The sequence below is a fragment of the Neolamprologus brichardi genome, chromosome 23 (assembly GCF_056152115.1).
Source record: "Neolamprologus brichardi isolate AB-2024 chromosome 23, ASM5615211v1, whole genome shotgun sequence".
Taxonomy (NCBI): Eukaryota; Metazoa; Chordata; class Actinopteri; order Cichliformes; family Cichlidae; genus Neolamprologus; species Neolamprologus brichardi.
In genome coordinates, this window is record NC_142125.1 from 986,873 (window position 1) to 1,011,994 (window position 25,122).

Here is a 25,122-nt window from a genome sequence, read left to right on the forward strand (position 1 = left end):
CACAAACTGTTTTAATAAGTGTGAAAAAGTGCGCTCTGTGATTAACAGTCACCCTAAATCAGTCAAACTCAGGGCCCGAGAAAGATCAGGCCACTTCTAAATTGGGACATGCACGCTGCTCTGTTTCGTTACTGCCTCTTCACCTCAGATGCGAAGCAGAACGAGCCCGACATCCTCTGTCCAGCTCGGTGTGCTCAGGTACGTCTGCTGCAGCCGAGGTCGTGTACCCGCTCTCACAGCTGCGACCTGCATTATAGTGTAGCTACGATTTCAGGCAGATTCTTCTCTTATTTTTAGAATTGTGCCCCCTGCAGAAAATGTAATATGCAGCAGCTAACGGCGATGAAAGCGTATCACGGTGGCGTGCAGGCTGCCCTCTATCGCCCGTGGACTGCAGCCCGAGTCCAGAGTGACGGAGGGCAGCCTGCACTCAAAGTGAAACCAGACCGCTCTAGCATGAAACCAGGTGGCAGCTAACTCTGGACTGTGAGAAGTTTCCTCTCGCTGTCAGCTTAGGCACATGCTGCCCCTGATGAGGTGATCTGCTGATTATAGATATGTCAGCAGCTCAGTTGCTGAACAAACCTCAGGGGAGGGAACATGCGGTCGCGGTGCCAAGTGGACTGCCAGTGGAAAAATGCGTTTGTTTGTTAATACAAGTGTGGAAAGTCCTGAGAAGTAAAGCCAGCTCCCCGCGCGCCCACTGCCAAGCTGTGGCTTCACAGCGAAAAACGATGCCGAGAAATTGCATGAAAGGCATTTTGATTAGCGTGTACCAACATGTACCTCCAAAACAAAGAGAACCGAGGACCAGAATAACAGTACGTGAGCCAGCGAGGGAGGGGGGCATTTGAATAGTGGAAATAGGCTCAGAGCCACCAACAGAAACACACAGAAAAATATTCAAATCTATTTTCTATTAAGAAAAAGTGGGAACGAAACGAGGAAGCGGCGCTAACACGTGCACGGAGACCGTCCTGTACAAGACAGCCGAGGACATCAGATAAAGGTGGAGGGAGGGGGCAGGGTTGGAGCACCTGTTCCTCTATTGCCTCAGCTTCCCATTGAGGAACATGGCAGAAAGGAGTCGGCCTATTTATACACAACGCCGGGTCGCGTTACAGCTGTGGCGCGGCGCCAGGCTGTGGCAGAAAAGAGCAACATGCGCTGCCCCGCGCTGTCAGATGGTCTGCCAACAGCAGAGGCCCGAATCAGATCGCACTGGTGACTCTGGCTCGCCTCCTTCCCTTTTACCTTCCAGCTCTGGCAACGAGGAGAGAAGGAAAGAAGGCGAGCGGGCGAAGAGGCGCAGACAGAGGGAGACAAAGAAGCGAGGTGCTGAGTGACGGCGAGTTTTCAAAACCAGCGGCGACTGCGTGAAATCAGCCGCACGTGAGAGTGAATCCGTCCTGTTGCTGCTGTGTCAAAGAAACAAAGTCACACGTTTCTGCCCGTGTGCGCAGCAAACGTTCAGTTTTACGTCGCACTAAAAAGCAAACTGCACCTGCGAGCGCGTGCTAACAGTCACGACCACGAGGATCTGCAGTCAGTTGAAATCCGACCACACCAGGTGACACTGCAACATATAAAGAGCATTGTGGGCAATCCTGACATAGTCAAAGCATTTTGGAGCGACTGTGGAGCGGGAGCAGGTAATCAACTGCAGGCCGGCCTCTGCTGAAGACACAGACACACACAGACACACACAGACACACACAGACACAAACAGACACACACAGACACACAGACACACACAGACACACACACAGACACACACAGAGTGAGTAATGCAAGAAACATCTGATGATCCTTTTCATCTTCCTACGTTAGCGAGCTCAGCGTCTTCGTGCGGTGAGCCTCGGCCTGAGAGGGAGGCAGCCGGGGCTCAGTTACCCTGTTTGACTTGCAGCCACAACGGCAGCAGCTGCAGGGCTCGGCCCCACCAGCCCCACCAACGCTTCGACCCACAAACCAGAGCTACACATGAGGCTGGAGGAGCTACGCCTGCCTGGTGGCCCTGCCAAATCTGCTCCCTCTCTCTCTCTTTCTTCTTTGACCCGTCTGCTGCCTCAGACGCTGAAGAAATGGTTGTGATGAGACATTTCCAACACTAAACTCCTTCATTATGTTTATGCCTCAGCATTAGCAAACAAAAAAGAAAGACAATGCAATAGCTGTGATTACACAGCTGCCCGCGCCGTAGCTCAGCGTGCTAATGGCTCTGCTACACGCTGAGCTTCTAATGTCCGGCTCTGACAGTTTAGGGGTTTTAGCTGAGGTATTCCCCGTGTGGTGAACGGATGAGTAAGCTCATCCCAGGCATGGCAAATCCTATCGATTTGACTGGATTGCTGATCGTCTGCCAACTCCGAGCTCCAGCTGAATCCAGCATTTGTTCCAAGCAAAGAGCAGGAGGGGAAAACCAACACAGACACAGAGAGGGGAAGAAATGATTCGACTCGAACTGCACTGAAATGAAACTCCAGCTGCTTGTGTAACGTGTGTGTGTGTGTGTGTGTGTGTGTGTGTGTGTGTGTGTGTGTGTGTGTGTGTAACTATGAGGAGGGACGAGTCAAGTTAAAACGCAGGACGTGGGAACGGAAGGACGAAAAGAAAGAAGCAGACAGAAGACGGAGAGCGCAACAACCAAGACAACTACCAAGACATCAGATTTGATGTCCAAAGGGTCGATAAACACGGACGCAAAACGGTAGAAAGCAGAGGCCGGAGGGACGGCGAGCAGAGCGTCCGATTAATGGTCCGTTTGTCTGCACCGTAGGACCACCAGCTCTCACTGGCTGCTGCAGGAAAACCTCGAAGCACACGGACGTTTGCACAAATATGCAGACACACATCTTTGCCTCCCTCCTTCACTTCTTTCCATATCTCTCCCTCCCTCCCCCTTTTCCATCGCTCGGGCCTGTGCCCGCAGTCTTGGTGCCTCCTTCCGTTTACCGAAGCACAAACACGCCGCCGATCTGCAGAAACCAGCCTTCCACCTTTAAACGTCACGGTCATCTCGGTACACACTGAGCAGCGGTGTGATCAAGAAACTTTGCATTTATCAGAAATATCCTGTTTGCTTTTCCATACGGGAATATCTACGAGCATGCTATATATATATATTTGTGGGATTTAATATGACATCATGTTAATGTTCACGCAGCCAACAAATCACAGGCTGTTACCTAGCCTCTGACAGACAGGCCCCTGGAGTGGAGCGCTGTGGCCGCGGCGGGATTGTAAAACGACTTCCATTCATTACGCTGTCATTTAACAGCGAGGCATGATTCAATATGGCCTCCTTTAACTATAACGGAATTAGGAACGCTTGATGCGGCCTCATAAACTGGTCGCAGGCGCTCCATCTCTACGTCCCCTTTCACAGCGTCTTGGCGTCGGCCTCTGGCCCGTCTGCAGCCTCAGCTCCGCTCGGCCACTCCTGTTACTCCGTGCTGGTCACGGGGAGGAGACTGTGTGGCCCTCTGTGCTGACCAGCTTTAATTTATTCACACCAAGAATCTGAATTCCTTTCGCTCCTCTCGGTCTGACTGGACCTCGTCTCTACAGGAAATAACGCCCGTGCACGGTCGGTTTGTGCAGTCGTGCTGTGACGGTTTCGATAACAAAGACGCCGCCGGGTTTGCTCCGCAGGCCCAACGAATCAATGTTAAAGCTTAAGCGCGAGACTTAGACGTAAAAGTCTGTTCCTTCCTGCTGAATAAGCCAATCGGAGTAGAGTTGTAATGCCCGTGGACTCACCTCCACGCTGACACACTAGCAGGGGCGTGTTTAACACGAGGAAGCAACGAGAGCTGAAGGTGACCGCTTTAGACGAGCAAGCATCCGAGGAACGTTTCTGATGCTCTGGATGAAAGAAGAGTGCAGCCAAAAAAGAAAAGACTGAAACTAATACGGCGCCGACAGCGTTTCACGTACATCGCTGTCACACACTCTGCAGACACTGTGATTAGATACTAGGTAGCACCAGACCTTGGAGGTTGCCACACCGTGGGCATAAATGAAAGCCCGTCCCAACACATAACAACCATCAGCCCGAATCGTGGCTGCGAGGCAGGACGCATGCTTCCTTCTCGTTATGCCAAATTCAGGCCCTACCAGCCGACTGCATCAGATCAGTGAGCCTATATGAATCAAACAAGCTCCTGTGCTACCTGCTGTGGTCTTCTGCTGCTGTAGCCGACCTGCGTCAAGGCTGAACGGTGCTGTGAGTTCAGAGATGCTAAAGTATCAGGTCATCTCTGACATCAACAAGGCATTTTCACACTATGGTTTAAATAAAAGTGAGCCAGGATAACCAAAGTGTGCAATAAAAGGACCACTTCAGGTGTTCGTCGTGCTTGTTTTTGCACATTCAGGTCAGCTAACCTGCAGCTCGTCTGCACTTTCAATTAACGATCTCGTTTTCTTTTCTGCAGCCCAGCATCAGCAGGGCTGAACCTACAGCTGTTTTCTAATAGCTCTCGTCAGTTTCCCTTAAATCCTCTGACAATATCGGTTTCTACAGGTCGAGAGTCATGACTCACTCCTGTCTGCGGCTCAGCAGCTGTGAGTCATGTATCTATACGCTCCCCACGGTTGGTCGTTTGATCCAGAACAAATCTGAGGAGGCTCAACTGATTAGCTGTAAATGTTCTCCAGATTTAACACAAACGTATCCTGGTGTTAGCAGCTCCGTTACTGCACGTGTGACGGCCTGAAGGTCACCTGTTACCCAGTGAAATTATCGACACTCCTAAAACGCAGAAACGGTTCAGCCGTAGTTTTGTGAAGCGAGGCCAGATTCTGACTTTGGCTTCATGAAGTGGTGCAGAGGTGGAGCGAAGAGAGGAGGGGGTGTAATCAGACCATCAAGATCAAACAGCTGTTGCCCTGCATTGTGTTATAAATCCAGCACGTTCTTCTGATTTCCACAATAAAAGCACAAACTCAGTTCAGCTTCAGCCAACATGACAAAGAACCTTTGGTCCAAAAGGTCCATCTGTGACCCTCGTCTGCTGGAGGTGGTGCAGGTGCTAGTCTCCACCTCCATCTCCAGCTGTTGTAGCGCTGCTGCAGAGAAGTGGCTGCGCACTACAGCAGCGGTGCCCAACCCGCGGGCCGCGGGCCGGTCCGTGAGTCGTTTGGTGCCGGGCGGTTTTTATCGTTAACTCTGTTACTCTGGGTCTTTTCCCGTGTTGTAGTCGTGCGTCTTATTTTGAAAGAAATATTTACCCGTTACCATAGCAACCAGAGCATTAAGGACGCTGCTAATAAACTTACACAGTGAATTCTCATTTATTATCATATTTACAAAACGCCAAAGTTTTTGTCTCGGCCGTATCGTTTTGTTTTGTTGCATTTATCCACAACAGCTTAACGGCCGTCCGTGACAACAGTGTCCGACATTAAACCGTCCGTCGCTGCTGCAGAACGTTATCACAGAAGATCTGCTGCAGCTGAGGAACCACAGCCTTTAAGCAGGACTCCTGTGGGTGTTTGTGATCATGCAAAGCTGAAGAGTGAATCACAGTCTGCATTTATCACAGGATTATTAATCAATTGCATCACTTCTTTTACTGCAGCAAGCCTGAGACAGAATTTAAGGTGCTGTTATTGACAGACCGTGGGCGAGTTAGGGCCCGATCGGTACAGCGCTGATTGTGGAAGGAGACAAGATGCTCACACTTCAAGTGCTTTTAAATATAAAACAATCACAAATGATCAGGTTGTTATCTAGCTTAGGTTAGAGGAGGGGGAAGCCACGGCTGGCACCTTAAATCATCAGTCTCCACAATCACACATTAAAACGTATAACCGTTCAGTGCAGTGGGGCTAGACGTGTCTTTAGACAGGAAGAGGCTCTGTCACTGCCAGCACAGCTAGTGCTGTCACCATAGCAACGCATCTCATGCTACTTGATCAGGACAAAAACAGAGACCCCAACCCGGCACACGGAGTCACCGAACACTAAACGTGTGCGCATGAGCTCAAACATGTACAGACACACGCAGCAAACATCATCTATGAGGGCCACGTGATGCGGCGCGTGCAGGTGAACACGTTAAGCATCGCTTAGACCCAGCTGGAGCGGGCGGGGTTAATAAGAGAAAGCAAATAAAAAGAGAGGCGTCCAATGGATGCTGTTCACACCTTTAAGAGGCCTGAAAGAGGAGGCTTTCCCACAGCGCGGAGCAGGTGTGTGCATGCGTGGAAGAAAGGTCTGCAGGCTGTGTGCATCTGCAGTGGGAAGGAAAACAAACGAGCCCAGGGCGGCGAACCCGCTCACCCCTGAACGTGAAGCGAAGGGAAGGAAGGAGGAGTTTAAAGGAGGAGAGGAAGGATGGAGGGAGCAGCAGCTGTCGTGGAGGAAACGTGAAAAGCTGCATCACTTTTTAACATCTTCGATTGTTTCACGTGATGTTTAAACAGTTCATCTGTGTCACTTTAACCCAGACAGAGTTAATAAATGTGGCCACACACACACTGCAGGGAAATATTTAATTGTAATAATATATGACTCAGAAGCTTTGTCCATCTTTTATATACAGTCTATGCAGCTGTGATTCGTCGCCTGAAATCTGTAAAAACATCAGCTGCTAACGTTGTTGGCATTTACAGTCAGATAACGTCCACCATTGATTTCTCTACGCGACGCTCGTCAGCTGTGCGCCGTTTGATTCGTTTATCATTCGGTCCCTCGGCTCAGTAACTGATCTGACAGCACCGCTGTGTGCTTGCAGTTACGTTAACTGCCAGCAGCCTCACTGGGCGCCAAACAGACACTTTTCAGTCACATGACAGGCCTCCATGTTTCCATATCGCTCCAATGGCCTAAAGCGGGAACAGTAAATCCAGACTCGTGTCACAAACTGCAGATTCTTGATAAACTTCTCGTCTCCTGCTGGGCTTCATGTCGTCTGACACAGACGTTACTTTATAAACCGGCCCAAACAGTGTTGCAGACGTACAAATGTGTAACTGGGATCAATTAAGCTGCTACGCTTTTTCTGAAAGCCAAAGAATGAGAAACCAGTTGCATGGCCTTATTCGGTTTATTGTCTCATCTGCAAAACATCCCTTTGTTGATCCCTGCGTTAGGGGACTGTGAAGTCCCCGACGGTTAAAATAGGGCCGATCCAAACAGCAACAAGGACTATCAAATCAGATTGTTGCAGCATGGCGTAACGGCGCTCTGCGTGCTCGTGTGTGTGTGGGTGTGACCCCATCCCTCCCCTCTCAGCGAGACCACATTTCTGTGCAGTGAGCAGGGCTTTACATAAACGGTCACACTCCTCTATCTAGGAATGGGAGTCGGGGCATCGGCTAGGCTTTGTGTTTAAAAACAACAACCTATCACGGAGCTGGCAGCCTGCGATGGGCTGGAAACACGTCACCTGATCACGGCGACGGCCGTTAGATGTTACAGCGTGGTTATGTCTAATAGCATAATGAAAGGTTTATGTCGGGATCAACGTGTTTTGACTGTTTGCTTATTTTGCAAGGTGACAGCAGCAGCAACATTTGCCTCCTAGCATGTTACGACTGGCTATGATTAAGATTAGGGATGATTTTTCTGACATCTGGCACTTCTGAGCAAATTCCCAGGAAATCAGTGTGGTGAGCTATCGTCCCTGAAGTCACAGCGAGCGTAAAATCATTCAGAAAGTCTGCCTAAGACTCCTTTACCAAATACTTTCATGGTTTGTTAAACACACCACAGCAGCCGTTATGTTATTGTCAGTGTTTAACATCCAATAAAACCTGCTGCTCTGCTTCGGGATGAGACTGAAACTCATCGACTGAATCGATATCAACACTGGTATCGGTATCGGATACCAGTAGTACTGGTATTGGCACAGTATTGGAAAGTCTCAATACCAGTAGGAAGTATCAAAACCAGTAAAACTGCACGATTTTCATTCACCGTGATTTTAAAAGAAGAAGAATTCCAAGTAATTACATTTAATAATAATGGATTGCATTTATATAGCGCTTTCACCTGGATTAAAGTTTCACAAAGTTGCCCTTGTTGCCAAATCCAGTGATCTGATTGGTCAGATCTGTTTATTCGGATGTGCAACACCTGCATTACAGACAGGGGAGTCTTTTTACGCATGAAATATTCACACAGATTTTACAGGCCTCTCTCTGGGAGAGACACCTGTCAGAGGAAACTCATTCCCACTGTTCATATCAGCAAGCTCCTCCTTCAGTTACTACCCACCCACCCTCGTGACCACAGGTGACAGTGGGAACGTAGCTCGACGTGTAAAGCGACAGCTTTGCTTTCACGCTCAGCTCTCCCCAACACCCTAAAATTCTCCTAAACTTCTCTAATCGAGGTAGCAACTCAGAGTGGGCACTCCACCTCTGACCACCTTACTGCAGGTGTCTGAGGCTACTAACCATAGCCTCAGACACCTGCAGGTATGTAGTGCCAATCAGGCTTTATGTTTATTACATTTGAAAAGTAAATCTAACATGTTAGCGCAGGAATGATGTGCTGCAGAAATGCATTTACTTGTTGGCTCATCAAGCTGTGAATTTGTGGGAGTCAGAAGAGTCGTCTCGTGTTTTCCATCCCCCACTTGTTCCGCTGTTGATAAAAACTGCCGGGAACATGCACACAGTGGCAAGTTAGAAGTTGAAAGGGATACTTGGAAAGATAAGAGCAAAGGAGGAAGCACTTAGCAGAGGCACCCCAACAGTTAATTTCCTGTAGCGGTACATATCGCCTTCCTGGCCAACACTCCGGCCGCCGGTGGAGGCTCAGTTCATGACCCCGATTGTCCATGGCCTCTGTGAACGAGGAAGCGTGCGAAATGAACGGCAGCAACTTGCAATCAACGTCGGGCCGCGATATGAAAGCCTTAAAGATTCAGTGTGTGGTCAATGAAACAGGAGCACAGGCTGTGGTGAAGTGCAGGTGAATGCTAATGCTAAATTAGCCTGTACATACAGCTTTCTCTGTGTTTCTGTCTGACCACCTCAGACGGGAAGATTTCCTCTTCTTTCTTATCCAGAAGTCCGAGGACGTCCACACACCTGCGGTGTTTCGTCCCTTAAAATCAAACTCTTCTTATAAAGATGTGAAAGCAGTAATCGCACCCGAGTGCCGACCAAAACAACCATACTGAGACCCTTTGGTGGTCTCAGCAGCGGCTGTTTACCAACGTGAACCGACCTCAATCCGAGCCAACAAGGTTTACGCTGCAGGTTTGAGGAGAAATAACATTTCATAAGGATGAAGGTACTTTTAAATCACAAAGGTGTGCGCAGGTTTGCAACCAGCCGTGAAAGGAAGGTAAATCATCCATGTTGCTCCCGCCTCAGACACGACAACGACAACAAGACAACTCAGGCTTTTGTCAGAACAAACTACCCATTTAAAAATGAACAGAAACACCCATAAACATGTGGATGAAGCCTAATACAGAGTTCCCATCAACGCACACAAATAAATATAAATAGAAGACATACATTGCCCGGAAGTAGGCTGGTCAGTAGCTGAAAAATGAGATCCTGCAGACAGCAAAGAGTGGCTGGGGCACATACTCTAGTGAAACACACACACCTACATGGTGGGCCACTTCAAAGACATTCCACAACGTGCACAGCATTGTCGGAAAATGCCAATGTGCACTTCACTGAAGAGCGCCTGAGTGTCCAAAAGGGGCTACAGACAAACTCGCAGACAAATGGAGGCCGAGCCTTCTCCATTTTTACAACAGCACACGGTTCTCCATTAGCTGAGCTGTCAGAGCGACTCTCCGACTGCTCCTCCTGAATAAACGACACCGCTCTGGAGATTTGATCGAGACAGCAAGAGGGGAAGAGCCAATCTGTGCGACCGCGCTGCTTAAAGAAATACAGACGTGCACGCATGTATATTCATGCATGCTCGCAAGCAGCACAGCCGTGCCTGACGGGAGCCAGGAGTGGGCAGTTGCACAACTTGTTTTTCACAAGTCAGACCAGGAGACAGCTCAGCGGCAACATCTGAACAACCTCTCCTGATTAACTGTGACAAATGGGCCAATCACAATCAAACAACAGCCTGTAAAAGCTGATTTGTTACATGTTTTCTGAGGTGCCGTCAGCTACGGCGTGGGTTATTTATCAGGACAGCTTCTTCTCGTTCTTGTGTCTGAGATGGAGGTATCAGGCAGCGTGTGGATCCAGAATGAAATATTCAAAGTATTTTGGTTGTTGCCCCGACCCCACCCCCTTTTTTTGGCGTAAACATCTCAAAAGTGCCAAATATGGTCACTTCCCAGAGTCCTCACAGCCAATGACATGTACCCCATTCCCTGAGAGAGAGACGGCGAGAGAGGGGAAAAAATAAAAAAGACCAGGAAGGAGGGGGTACCAGCAGCCCGGCCTCATAAGACCCCCTTTCAGGGCCTCTGTTCTGTCTGCATACATGACCTGTGTAAAGTAGCCACATCATTTCCTTTGAACCTGGCCGCCGGGAGCCATTTTAAGCTACACAACCTGAAGCTTGGAGAGTCCCACCATTGCTGACAAAAGAAAAACAACAGGTTCCCACACATTTACATGGTCGACCTGCTCACTTGGACTAACAAAACACTCAGGCTTGGGCAACACATCGTCCAAAAACCACTGAACACAAATCTCACAAGGATTAATGTGGGCCAAAGGTTAAACCGCTGACAAACACACAAAATGTTCAATAATTGATCTCAGAGGCGCTGCAGACTTTCTGTTTGTTTCACAACGACTCATTCATTCATTTCATTCGAGATATAAGACACAAGCGACCTATTATATGAGATCACCCTTAAAAAAATAAGAAATTACACAAATAAGAAATACCAGAGTGGGCAACAGTGCTCATTAACTCCATTCGGCCCATAAAATGTGGGCTCAAGTATGGTGCACTGTGTCCCTGTGTTAAAGCACCAGCTGAAAACAAAACAGCGCACAGCTGTTTCGTGATTAATCTGTGCCAATGCACATCTGTACAGCTGTAATCACCCTCCGCGCTAATTCATTGATAAAAAGAAATAAAACCGAGGCGCAGACTCTGGGGAGGAAGGCAGATGGAGGCTGTCCCGCCACCGATGCAGACTCTCAGCGGCTAATTTGTTTACATTCAGGCTGCGTGTGCGCGTGAGCGGCCTAGCAAGGCTCGCAGGGCCAATCCTGCCGCCCCCAGTTTAGCCTCGCTGCCGCGGACCACCCTCGTCCAGTTACAGCCACTAATCTGACCCTCGGGTGGCGCATTTAGCCCGGGCCGCTAAAATATGCACCTTTAAGAGCCGGCACGAGAGGGGCGGGGTTTATTAGCCGATAATTAATATTTGTTATCAGCCACACGCACAAAACTGAAATTACGAGCCCCTTAATTAGACCTGGAGGAGAATCTGAGCATGCGCCAAAATGAAAGCAACAGTCCCGTGACTCACATTATCGCGCTGATTGATAAAAAGAATATATGCCCCCCTCCCTCCAGCAGTGACTGCAAGGTTCAAGAAAAACACACAATTGTTCATCTTATAATGCAAACATCTGCGCTTAGGACAGAGTCATTTCCCGCGAACACACACTTCACACTCACGTTAAGTTATAAGAAGTCATTAAAAATGAAATAATACTCACTTTCTCCTTTTATTAGTCCACACTGACATATAATGCAGGTGCACATGATAAACAACACCATCTGTGCTCGCAGTTTAAGCGTCAGCCGCCTCATTTTGGCTGGAGGAGAAGTTGTACTCTTCTCGAAGTCGTTCAAAAAAACAAAAAACTTCCAATCTTCAGGGAGAAATGTTTAACGTGAACTAAGAAATTGCTAAAAACTTAAAAAGGTCCAATAAAGCCAGCCGGTTTGAGGTTTCCTCCCCCTGTAAGGGGGGTTATAATTGATAATTGTCTTCTGTGCCAAATTTGTTATGTACGTGAGACACTAAATAACGTGATCCTGGGTTCTGGCGACACATGTGCGAGTAAAAAATTTCATTTTCCAGAAGTGAAGTCGACAGTCCACGTTCATCTGTTTGATTTTGGTGCCCCGCTAAATCAAGGGGGAAATTGCTATTATTATTATTATTATTAAAAATAATAATACTAATATCCCACACACAGACAGCTAGTTTGGAGATCCCCTAAGAAGGTCCGCTGGCCCCGGGCTCATTCCCCTGTAATGTGCTGCTCCAGTGAGGGAGGACCTCGGGAGGTATTTCAAAAACAAAACGCTGTTTTCCTCATGCAGACACGGGCTGGAGTTATGAACAGCACCCCCCCCAAAAAAACACAGGCAGCCTTTCGTCTCTCGTTTTCTTTCAGAAGTCTTTATATCCTGGTGTCTTCACACAAGCTCGTCTCCCTTTTCTTCGAGCAGGGAGCACATCCCAGGAAACTCCGGCAGGAAGAAACGTGCAGCTTTCCTCGCGTCGACCTTCCTCTGAACTCCTTCACCCCCGCTGACCACCGCAAGCCCGTAAAAACGACAAAACGGCGGAGAGGGGAAAAAACTAACTTGGAAAGGTTTGAAAAAACGCCACTTTGCTCTCACATTCCCCGTGAGGAGTAAAAGAAGCCGGAGAATAACAACAACAATGCCCGCATTCACCGTGCACGCTGCCGCCGTGAGGTGAGGAAAGTCGCCACACCACGCCGCCCGTTTCTTCCCTCAGATTAACGTTAGCTGGAGGGGGCTAAACGGCTAACGTTAGCTAGCTAATCCAAAACAAACGAGGTTTCGGTGTCGGCGACGAGAGTTCAAAATCAAAATAAAATCAAAAACACGCTTAAAGTGAACAGTCCGAGTCCGCCAGCCCAGAAGAAAAGGCGAGGAGAAAAAAACGATGAGGTAACGAAACGTAAAAAAGACTTAAAAAGACGGGTCAAGTGTAAAAACTTGGATTCCCGTTTAGCGATCGCTCTCCCTCAGGTTCCCCCTCTTTCCGTCTCTCTTTCTGCGAGCCTCCCCACCAGTAAACAAGTCCTGCCAGTCACCTCAGCTGGGCCGCGCGGGGTCGGCGGGAAAACCCGGAACGGAGCGATTTGTGACACCGCGCTGCTCACTGCGCATAGCAACACGTTTTATTACAAAAGCAGACACAACACAGAGAAATAATTAAAAAATATATAATTAATGTGGAATAAAATCTGATGAAGCAGAGTGAAGAGTCTGTGGACAAAATAATAGGAACACGCTAGCCCAGGCCAGTTTTACAGCTGCAGAAAAAATTCAAATTCTCTGTCTTTTATTTTATTAATAAACTGTTAATTAGCCCATCGGGGAAAAAACAAAAACATAAGAAATACAAATAAACGCACTATTTTCTGTAACATAAATGAATAGAGCTGATATTTAGATTAAATTTAGGGTTTCCTTATAAAATGAGATAGCCACCAAAAAAAAAACAGTTTCTTACCCACTATTCACTATATTTTCCCAACATGGCCTTTAGACAGACAGATAGATAGGAAAAGATAACATTATCTTTTTATTGAAGTAATATTTTGTACTTTAAATTACCAAAATAGCTTTCCTATACTGCAGTTAATCCCTTATACAAACATACTCCACACTCACCGGCCCCTTCGGTAATTACACCTGTTTAGCTGCTCAATAACGCAAATATCTAATCGGGGCTAGCAACTCCTGATGACCTGCTGAAGTTCAACGTGAGCAACAGAATGGGGGAAAAGGTGATTGTTGGTGCCAGACGGGCGAGTCTGAATATTTAAGAAACTGCTGATTTGGGGTTTACAGAGAATATGTTTAAAAATGCCTTGTTGTTTGGCACGACAGCTTGGAGCTGATAACAAGGCAACAGTAAGTCCCATAAGCACTTGCTACAACATGCAGAAGAGCATCTCTGAATGCACAATATGAAGCAGATGGACTACAGCAGCAGAAGACCACACTGGGTCATTCTTGTCAGCTGAGAACAGGAAACAGTTCACACAGGCTCACTCAAACTGGACAACAGACGATTTGTAAAATGTTTCCTGGTCTGATGAGTCTTCACATCTGCTGCGACATTTGGATGGCAGTGTGGGAATTTGGTGTGAGCAACATTAAATCTTGGATTCGTCCTGCCTTCGATCATTAGTTCAGGCTGTGTTCGTGTAATGGTGTGGGAGATCATTTTTGGCACACTTTGGATCTCTGAGCATCACTTAAACACCACATCCTACCAGAGTATAGTTGGTGACCAGGTCCATCTCTTTCTGACCTCAGTATACCCATCACCTGGTTGTGCTTCTAACAGGATAAGATGCCAGTTCATCAAGTTCAAATAATCTCACACTGTTTTCTTGAACGTGATTGTACTCAAAAGACTTCCACAGTCACCACACATCAATCCAGTAGAGCAGGATGTGGTGGAAATTCCCACTGTGGATGTACAGCTGACAGACCTCAGCAGGACCGACCAAAATCTCCGAGGTAACATTTCCAGCAACTCGTTGAAGGCAATCCTGAAGACAAAGGGTGGTCTGGAGAACGTGTAGCTAAAGAAGTGGCCACCAATAATACACTGTACATGATGATTGTTATTACATCTATACCATTCTGATAGAGATGATCAGGAACCGCTCCACCTCACTGCTCACATTTAGATTTGATTATCTGAGATGGACCAGCGCTTAAAGACATCACACAACAAGTGCCTGATGGGAACATTGGTCCCATTGTCATACACAGTGTTGGTCAAGTTACTTGAAAAAAGTAATCAGTAACTAATTACTGATTACTTCCCCAAAAAAGTAATCCCGTTACTTTACTGATTACTTATTTTCAAAAGTAATTAATTACTTAGTTACTTAGTTACTTTTTAAAACACGATTTACAACCTGAATAGGTGATAAAGTGATAGATCTTTCAGCCCAATTCTACTTTTTCTACATAATCATCATACAAAATGTAATCAAATGGAAAAGTCTCTTTTTAAAACTTGTTTTATTAGTTTTAATCTTTTAACTTTATGCATCAAGCAAAAAAATATTATATGTAACATTCTTTGACTGGAAGAAATTAGTTTAACATTTAAACCTATTTTCTGCACATTCCAGCACATAAAATAAAATATTTTGTGTGTTTACACTCAGTGTTTCAAATAGATGCAAGTAAAACACAGTAGAAAATAAATAAAGTCAAAGACTAGCGGTCCTGTTGCTCTATTTTCACCTGTAAAGCAGGAGTGGGGTAGGCGGAGGTTTACCCTGGTGCAGGTGTGCTGCGGTCAGTGGAAGAATCCGCGAGTTTCTCTGTGAGTTTCCCATTACGTCGTAGCTACTCGGTGCTTGTTTGGAAGTTTAGGGGTTTTTTCGCTGTAAAAAGAAGTTTTCTTCCCACGCACAACGGACACTAATGTTTTTGTCACTTTTTATGGAATCAAACTCAAAGTAAGGTCAGTACTTCCACGCTTTAAACGCTGCACGCTCATACTCTCTCTGCACTCGATATATGATCCATTGTTGATCTGCACACAGCTGTTGTCACGAACGTCACACTCGCTTACGTCACTGTCATGAGACATTCTCGCAAAAAAATCACGGTTTTAGTAACGCAGTAACGCAGCGTTCCTACGGGAAAGTAACGGTAATCTAATTACCGTTTTTGCGATAGTAATCCCTTACTTTATGCGTTACTTGAAAAAAGTAATCAGATTACAGTAACGCGCTACAAGAAACGCGTTACTGCCCATCTCTGGTCATACACCAGTGACACTGTGGGCTAAACAAAGTGGGCCAGCGTCACAGAGGAGTGTAAACATTACACGCTGGCCAGGTTTTGGCTTCAGAACATACCTGCAGTAAGAACGCTAACATTGTTCCCTCAGATTTGCATAGCAAATATCCTTATAATGAAAGCAGCACTATTGACGAGGCTCATCTTCACACAATACCTGGAAGTTTTTTTGTTTTTCCTTTTCCTCCTACGGGATAGCCGACTTCTGCCACAGTTTTTATCCACCTGAAGCCGAGGCTGATGTTTGTATAGAGCAGAACAACGGCTTCTTATTTATCACACAGAGGTGCAGTGTGTGTGCTGCTCCACTAAAGGCTGGTGGCGCGGGCTCGTCGTTAATCTTAGGAATGTTGTTACCCGGTGAACAGAGTAAATGAGGTCTTAGTGAGATTAAATGTCACAGGTCTGAAGGACTAAGTTTGTGGAATCTACTCCAAACAGATCTCTTTGTGGTGGTCACGCTGTCTGACGCCAGCTGGAGGCACACATGCCTCCTCTCCTCACGCTCAGGTGCTGTGCGTAGCGCCAGTTTATTTTCTTTTTCAGTGGGAGCAGAATAGGTTGAGTGAATGGCTTTTTATCCCACTAACCTACCCAGAGTGCTGTTAGATGAGTCTACACATGCAGCTCCTGCTCTGTACTATGAATTCATCTCAGTAGCACCAAAAATAACCGCCAACTGCAAATGTCAAACAAGGACAAAGGGACACAACGTTGTGAACAAATAGGATTAAATGTGACCCGAGAGGCCAAGTGAATGCAGCTTTGTGCTACATCGGATGAACGTAACACACTTCTGAGGTCGTGAGGCTTTTTTCCGAGCTTTTGAAATTCCTCCTTATTTTCTCACCTCTCGCTCACAGTCGGTGCTCTCCACTGAGGTATTGTGAAGCAGCAGCGCCTGCCGTGAATGGAGTGACATTTCTCTTTTTATCACAATGTCAGGGCAAAACTGAGTTTCCACCTGTCATTCAGACTGGATGACGACTCCCACTGCATCAGAAACTATTCCTCAAGCCTCCTTCTTTATTTTATTGTATTTTATTTTCTTCCTCTGGAAAACCGGCTCCCATATCCACACAGAAGACTGTCAGTGTTGCCACAACAAAAGATAAGAATTTCCTTTCTTTCTTTTTTTTAAATCAAGGTCTGTTTTGTTCACTCAGGCTCTAAAACAGTATCTGAAGTATAAACAAGTCAAGTGTTATTTTCAGCCAGACAGACTCTTCTTTGTAAAACCCAAAACAGAAATGTCCCAAAGCAGGAGGCGACTGTGCTGAAGTTCAGCACGAAGGCCAACGACTCCTGCAAAGCTTCTCATTCGATAAGCCCGTTGGGAAGTTGTTGCTGACTAATTTGTACTCAGCAGTGGACATTCTGGTTTTGTGCAACGATTCCTTGCTCACCGTTTACAAAAAAGACGACTCTCTGTGTAAAATAAGGACAAAGAAGGACAAAAACAAGCCTGTGGCAAATGCAAGAACTCACTGTGGAAACTGCAACATTTCAAGCTCGCCTCCTGTTTGTCAGACGGCAGCACGCGCAGCATCTCTGTGCGATCACGCCGTCTGTCAGCACGATGTCCAACGGGAAACTGTGGATCCACCGTGAATAAAGAAAAATAGCACAGAGGCCGATCTGTGCAGAACAATCTTTGTTGGATGACAAAAGACACACACACAACCCTCGTGCCTATGGTACGACAACTTTTGTTCGTGCCCCTGGTACACTGCGCAGAAACACCTTGCCACACACACACACACACACTGAGTGTTGAAACTCATACATTTTTTTTAAATATATATCATAATCACAATACTTTATTGATCCCTGAGGAAATGATGTTACATGTGGGAAATCCGCTGGTTCTTATACAACATGTGTCGTTCACACAAGCACTTTTCATCTCTTTCTGTCTAATATTTGCACACTTACTCACCAATAAACTCAGATTTCCCGAGGATACTTTGGCACAAAGAAAAACAACTTACTGATTAGTAGATAACCTGTTTCGCCCGATCATATGGGATCAATCTTATCTTTTGTACCACAAAATGTCTTTTTTTTTGTTTTTGTTTTGAAAACTGGAGAAAAAATTGGTGCAGTTTTCAAAGCCGCCGCCTGGATTTAACTAAACAAACAAATGAGGGCCTTTCATTGGATAATGAATGCCTTCATTAATGTGTTTCAGCTGTGTTATGTAACTAACTGATGAATAGTTTCTCAAACAACCGTGTGGGAAGACATGTGGACAAGAACAGCTTCACATGGGGCAAATTATTGACCTGAGTCAAGCAAAGAAAACAACTGTGATGATTTAACAACTAAAACTGGGCTGAGAACATTACTAACGCCTGAATGATGGTGATGAACAGGTTCAGGGAATAATTGTGGTCAGAATAAAGTTTTGAGTGACTGTCTCATGAACTCACGGCCATGTTTGACAGTAAAACCATTTCCACACACACATCGAGGACTAAACAGCTGTGTAGCCTTAAGAAAACCATCAGTGACACTTATTGAAAAAAATCTTCAATGTTTGCAATGTTTGAGGTTACGTGGCCTGGTGGCGAAGCAGGTTGGTCAGCTTAGGTTCAGCAACATTGAGCTGCTGACCGCCTGAAAACACTGAACGGCAGGTTTTTCTATCAACTGATGTTTTTCCCCGATGGCCGTATTTGAAGTTGACAATACCTCGGTTCACTGGGCTCAAATTGCATAACAGTGGTTCAAGGTCCTTTTTACACACAGGATTCAGGTCAGTTTTATTTATACAGCACCAAATCACAACCACAGCAGCCTCAAGGGGCTTTATACTGTAAGGCAGAGCCTACAATAACACAGAGAAACCCCAACAATCAAATGACCCCTTTGAACCAGCACTTGGTGACAGTGGGAAGGAAAAACTCCCTTTTCACAGGAAGAAACCTCCAGTAGAACCAGGCTCAGGGGGGCGGGGCTATCTGTCGCAATTGGTTAGGGTTGATGAGAGAAACACGACTGATAATGGACGACTGCAAAACCTCCCGCACTATACTTACAGTCCTCTTTCTTACTCATTTAAAATCTTTTTAATCTATGGCAATAAAAACTGGACTGGGTCATTTGGTCACAGATGCAGATGAAGAAGGCAAAACAAACGTCCTCTTGTTCCGGCAGCAGCCGCCTCTGCTGCAGCATGTAAGCAGAGTGGTTAATATGTTTGAATGGAGAGCGGCTTTTTCTTTTTGTTGGCGTGGAGCGCTCAGTAATTGGCTACATAAGGAGCCAGGAAGCCTCCATTCAGCCTCTGCGTGTCAGAGTGTTTATGCAAAAGGGCATCTGGGTGTGCGTGTGAGATAAGGAGAGGGTCACGAGCTGAAATGGACAAAGCGTTCCTAGAGAATCGTCTTCGATTGGCTCCCTGCACCAGTTATTTATTCAGTTTAGTTTTTCTTGCAGCTTGCAACCAACACAAACCAGACGAACAGCAGGATTTCTCACCATCTGATCCACATGTCGCTTCACACAAACAGCATAATCACACACAGTTTACTATCATTCAAGCCAAACAGTCCACACCTTTCCCTCTTATGTCCACTTCACACGAGAAAACTCCTGTGATGTGGAGAGAGTGTGCTTCCAAAAGCAAATACAACATAATATATGCCTGACACCGTGCATGCACACTATCAGTTCTGGGTTTTCATGCATCTGCAGAACAGATGTGCATCAAACGACTGGATTTCCATTTGTTTCATAGCACAAGTGAAGGAACTGAGGTTCAGCTGCTGTCAGCACGTAAAACAATGAGCTGTGTTATTACACTCGTGTTGGAGAATACATCATCAGCTCTACACTACAGAGGTTGTGCAGGTAGTCCAACTTCTCCAGAAGGTTTCTCAGCACAGTCTGAAGACCATGGACTTGATTCCAGGAGACAGGCAGGTCCTCTATCCCAGCGGTCCCCAACCCCCGGGCCTTGGACCGATACCGGTCCGTGAGTCTTTGGTACCGGGCCGCGAGAGTTGAGGCTCAGGTGTGAAATGTATAGTTTTCAGGGTTTTTATCGGTTTTCAGTGTTATTTTGTTATCGTTTTTATCGTTTACTCGGTTTTCCTGGGTCTTTTCACGTGTGTTAGGAATAAATCTTCTTTTTTTCGGTACCAGTACTAGTTTTATTTTGTTGTATTTATCCGCGACACCTTAAAGGCCGGTCCATGAAAATATTGTCGGGCATAAACCGGTCCGTGGCGCAAAAAAGGTTGGAGACCGCTGTTATAGAAGAGCTGAGCAGGAGAGCTAACCCATCAGCAGGACCTGTATCTGCTCCTTTGTGCAAAAAGCAACATGATGACCACTGCCAGTCCTAACAAATGACCTCCAGCATGTGAACGTCTCTGACCACACAATCAGAAACTAGTGGGCCTGTGCTCACTGCCAAGCACTGTGGACCCTGATGGGCATTTGCCATATAATGCCAGAAGTGGCAGGTCCACCACTGGCACCGTGGGCTTTCCACAGATGAGAGCAGGTCGTGGTGGGTCAGCACAGACCTGTACAGGTAAGCAAATCTCCAGAGGTTAAGATGGATTATCACTGGGTTGAATGGCCAGTCTGAAATATCTTTGCTGTACTTTGAATAGATCCTGACTTTTGTGACTGTAAACTTCCCACTCATTCATGTTTGGCCCAGAATCAATCCTGACCTCGATCACCTCTTACTGGTGCCATCGTGAGGCTGAAAATGAGTCCAATGTCTGTGTATAACCTACAAAACCATTCCCATCACCCTCGGCTGTGCTTCAGTCCGAACGTTTGCCAAATTTATGATGGATGTCGGTTTACAACACGGTAACTGGAGACCTTCTTGGGCCCAGTGTTGGGAAGGTTACTTTTAAAATGTATTCCATTACAGATTACAGATTACATGCCCCAAAATGTATTCTGTAACGTATTCCGTTACGTTACTCAATGAGAGTAACGTATTCTGAATACTTTGGATTACTTAATATATTATCATGCTGTTTACAACTACATGAATGTACTATTGCTGTGATTTATTACTGTTACTGAAGGTCCGCGGCTCCGAACCGTAGTAAAGGGACCTCTGGCTAATACGGTGGGTTCTGTGTCGGCTCGTAGCTGAAAACTAGCTTTACTTTGTTGTCTGGGTCAACTTTGCTAGCAGAGACAGAGAGAGGCGTTGAAAGGCTGCTCCAACAGAACTTATTGTTTTTGGAGGAAAACACGAACACGGTGTACAGTCGAGTCTTAATAGCTTACTTACAACTGGGCTCGTCAGGCTCTCTTCTTGGCTGCAGTGGTTATTATTATATTTACATGCTTCCAGCTCCCGTTTCTGCTCGATGACAGCTCGTACTTTTCCTTTTTCTCCCTCCCTCACTCACAGACACATAACGTGTATGGCAGTCCATTCTCCCTGCAGCACGGACTACACTGCCCATGATGCTACATTCTTTAGAGCTATACCTGTAGCATTCTGCCTGTTAGCTTAGCACAACAACAACAACAGGCGCTCTCTCACCCAGGAAACACGCAGAGAGAGAGCGTCACCCTGTAACCATGGCAACCGTAACGCTGCCGCCTGGAACAACAGAACGTAGCTGTCAAACAAAACCCAAACAGTCCTGACCCGCCACAATATGAAACAGGGAAGTACCGCCGTGTAATCCATTTATTTCAACAAAGTAACTGTATTCTAAATACCACCTTTTTAAACGGTAACTGTAACGGAATACAGTTACTCATATTTTGTATTTTAAATACGTAACGGCGGTACATGTATTCCGTTACTCCCCAACACTGCTTGGACCCGAATGAGATTACCCCGTTTGTTAAATTAAGCCTAGTTTGTGGTGTCAGTTACACACCCACGAAGTGTCGTCAACGTATCTCGCACAACCCGACACCAACCCGATGCCAAAATCTGTCCGCAGACAAACACGTACATTAGCGCCACGTTTTGCCACGATGACACACGCAGCTACGCTGCTGCGGTCGGTAAGAGTGAAGATACTTTATATGGGAAGTCACAAATACACCTTTATTTAGTACTCGTGGGTTAGACTGGATTCACACTGGTGAGGTTTAGTGACTGTTGCAGAGTTGTGACGCCATCACACCCAAAACTGTCTTTGAGGTTCTCCGGGATCGGGATAATTGGAAATGACCTCCCATTGCTCAACGTGTCAAATCCCTCTGGAGGTAAGAAAAGAAGAGTTTTATTTTCTAAAGCAAAGACTTTACTTCCTGTTTCACACAGCTGTCTCTGACAGTGTCACCGGCCTCACTCTTATTATAACCTGCCCATCATGTGTGCTGCATGTTCCTGTCGATAGAGGCCCGTCTGAGTGTAAGACACTTAACCCTGGGTCACGCGCTTGTTCCAGAGTGCCTTGTTTTCCCACACATGCATCACAACACACTTATCTATAAACAGATTAGACTGTCAAGGTCACTTCTGCTGTCCACTCCTCTGCAGTTCCCCATTCCAGCTCTTATCACCTGCTCTTTCCGGTCAAACTGCCAAGACTGAATTATTTTTTGTCTTCTGTTTTTTTCTCACAAGAGGACAAAACGGTCTCACGCTGACGGGCAGTTCAGCAGTGCGCAGGCCTGAACATAGATAAGGAACTGGGGAACAGCGCCTCGATGCCTTTCCTTAGAGGATGTGTCAGCGACAGCTTTATCCAGGTATTGTCACGGTGACATTAAGAGCAGCACATCCAGGGTAAGGCAGAGAAAATGCGTAGCCAAGGTCAGTTCAGAGTTACAGCTCCAGCGTAGGCTTGAGTGGAAAATGTGTGTTGGCTGCAGGAAACTAGTATGTGCTGCACAACATCAACGTATGGCCGTGTCCTTCCTCTCGCACTGGGAATCTGTGGACAGTGTTGTTTTGTTACTTCCTCGCCACGTGTGAATATGCATGCACGCTCAGTTCTTGGAAACGTTTCCTCCGGAAAGAGTTGAGATAGTCGGAGGAGGCACAAAGAGGTGAAGAGGAGAGTTGTCTGTGATGAAAATGAGACGGTCATGTGAAAATGAAGGTTTACACAGGACTCTATGCACGCATGTGAAAAACCATGGACACCCCGGTCAGTATGAGAAGCACATTAGCAGCTCTGCTTCCTGTTTGACTTCATCAGCGGACACATTTTGGCTCTTTTAATGAAGTTCGCAGACATTTGTTTATGCACAGCCCTCTGAAGGTCTGGGACGTTTTCTGGCCGTTGAAGCACCTTGACTCGTTTGTCTTTCCTCCATATTGACTCTAGACTTCTTTGGCACACAGAGCAGTTTATGGTTGACTCAGTGGCTCCAAAATATCCAGATCCTGTGGCTGAAAAACAAGCCCAAATCATCACCTCTTCACCAGAGTGCTCGACAGCTGCTGTGAGGTGTTTGTGTTGTTTGGTGTTTGGTGATATCTCAGATATCCGAGATGTAGCTCTTCTCTTCACACAGCACAATGATGGACTTCAGATTGTTTGGAAAGGGGTTTATAACCCTTCCCACCGGGGTCCAGGCATCACAAACACGTGACAAACTGCCAAAACCTCAGTTTTTATAGAGATCCTCACACTTGCTGATAACTGGTTAATAAAGAGCATTTGATTAACAGCATCTGGTTGCTGCTTATGCTGCTTACCCTCTTATAATCTCTATGTATGCAGGAAGGGTGCAGTGGGTTTTTCACACACTAGTTGTGTCCAAATTCATAGGCTGCATCCTCCTCAGGCTGCATTTGTAGGCCGATTACTACAGAAGCCAAACAGACTGGAGCTTAAGAAAACACCAGCAATAAGAAAAACGCTGCAAAAGCTCACAAAACACAACGGAAATAGGAAAAAAGAAAACAGAAATGGGAAAAAACAGATTTCCAAAAGCACAAGGGAAGTGTTTCTGGGGAGACAATAATCTGACGGACCAGTTGAAGGAACCAAAATATTCTAAGAATTGGGCTGACATGTGTGGTCACTTAATTGGTGACACTTAAAAGAAGTGGAGGATCTGTCGGTTTGTGAGGAAAGAAGAGATGAGAGGTAAGTGTGCTAACCTAACTTCATCAGTATTATATGACTCATGAGATTAAAACACTCTTACCGGCATGTTTTGGTTCGTTTTTGCAGGGCCACCACAGGATTACTTCACAGTGATGTAATCCTACAGGATTCATAGCGCGGCTCAGCCGCTTCCAGTTTCCAACAATGGCAGCAGCTACTAAGTTTTAATATTACTCTTATTACACAAAATAAACTTTTAACATATTTTCAGGCCAGAATGTAGCTGCTCGGTTTATCAAGACACCCCATATTTGTAAAAGCGCTCTGACGTTTTCGGAGACGTCTGTTACCCACTAGCTCGATAGCTAGCTGGTGTTCTGGGAATCCATCCTACCTGAAAAAACCTCCTACCCAATGTTTCTGCGCAGACGCGGCGCAGACGCACAAAACCAGTGCCGAATTAACTTCTTTTTCTCTCACCCATCCGGAACACTTCTTAAGGTTAAGGTTATGGTTAGGGTTAGGTTTAGGTTTAGGTTTAGTCGCAAGTCACCGTCAAATTACAATACGTGTAGGACGTTTTGTCAGAGTAGGATGGATCCTCAGAACACCGGCGAGAACAGCGAACTCCCGGCAAATCGTTTTCCGCGGTCTTTGGCTGCTCAGGTTAAACATGATGTATAAGTCACTTAGACCAGCGGTCTCCAACCTTTTTTGCAGCACGGACCGGTTTATGCCCGACAATATTTTCACGGACCGGCCTTTAAGGTGTCGCGGATAAATACAACAAAATAAAACTAGTACCGGTACTGAAAAAAAAGATTTATTCATAACACACGTGAAAAGACCCAGGAAAACCGAGTAAACGATAAAAACGATAACAAAATAACGCTGAAAACCGATAAAAACCCTGAAAACTAAACATTTCACACCTGAGCCTCAACTCTCGCGGCCCGGTACCGGTCCGAGGCCCGGGGGTTGGGGACCGCTGACTTAGATAACCTAAAAATGTTATTGTTTGGCTTTTCTTTAGTATTTTATTTGTTCCTGAGTAAATCGGTTTGGCTGAGATTAAAGTTATAGTTTTCACACAGCTGAATAAACGTCAAGCAGACAGCTGATTATCAGAAGTGTGAGACGGTCGAGTGTCCTGTTATATTTAGATAACAAGGAGCAGACGGCCGAGTTTATTAAACTCCACCGAGACAGCGGTGACGTAAATCAGAAGGTGAGACCCATTTCATGCCGCTCACTTCCAGCCTACCCGGCCCACACAGACCGCAAAGGCCGGGTCCTCAGGAGGATCCAGCTTATGAATTTGGACACAGCTGCCTTGAGCCTGGTTCTACCAGACATTTCATCCTGTTCCTGTTCTTCAGAAAAGGG

General features: G+C 46.2%; 1 protein-coding gene across 1 annotated transcript in view; it reads right to left on the minus strand.

Moving 5' to 3' along the window:
- insrb (insulin receptor b) overlaps positions 1-12,983 on the minus strand; it is an 81,066-nt gene extending 68,083 nt beyond the window's left edge. The window contains exon 1 of the mRNA XM_087836913.1: positions 11,626-12,983. Within this exon, the coding sequence (XP_087693039.1) occupies positions 11,626-11,719 (94 nt within the window). The 5' untranslated portion in view covers positions 11,720-12,983. The remainder of the gene's footprint in view (positions 1-11,625) is intronic.
- Positions 12,984-25,122: the final 12,139 nt, after the last annotated feature.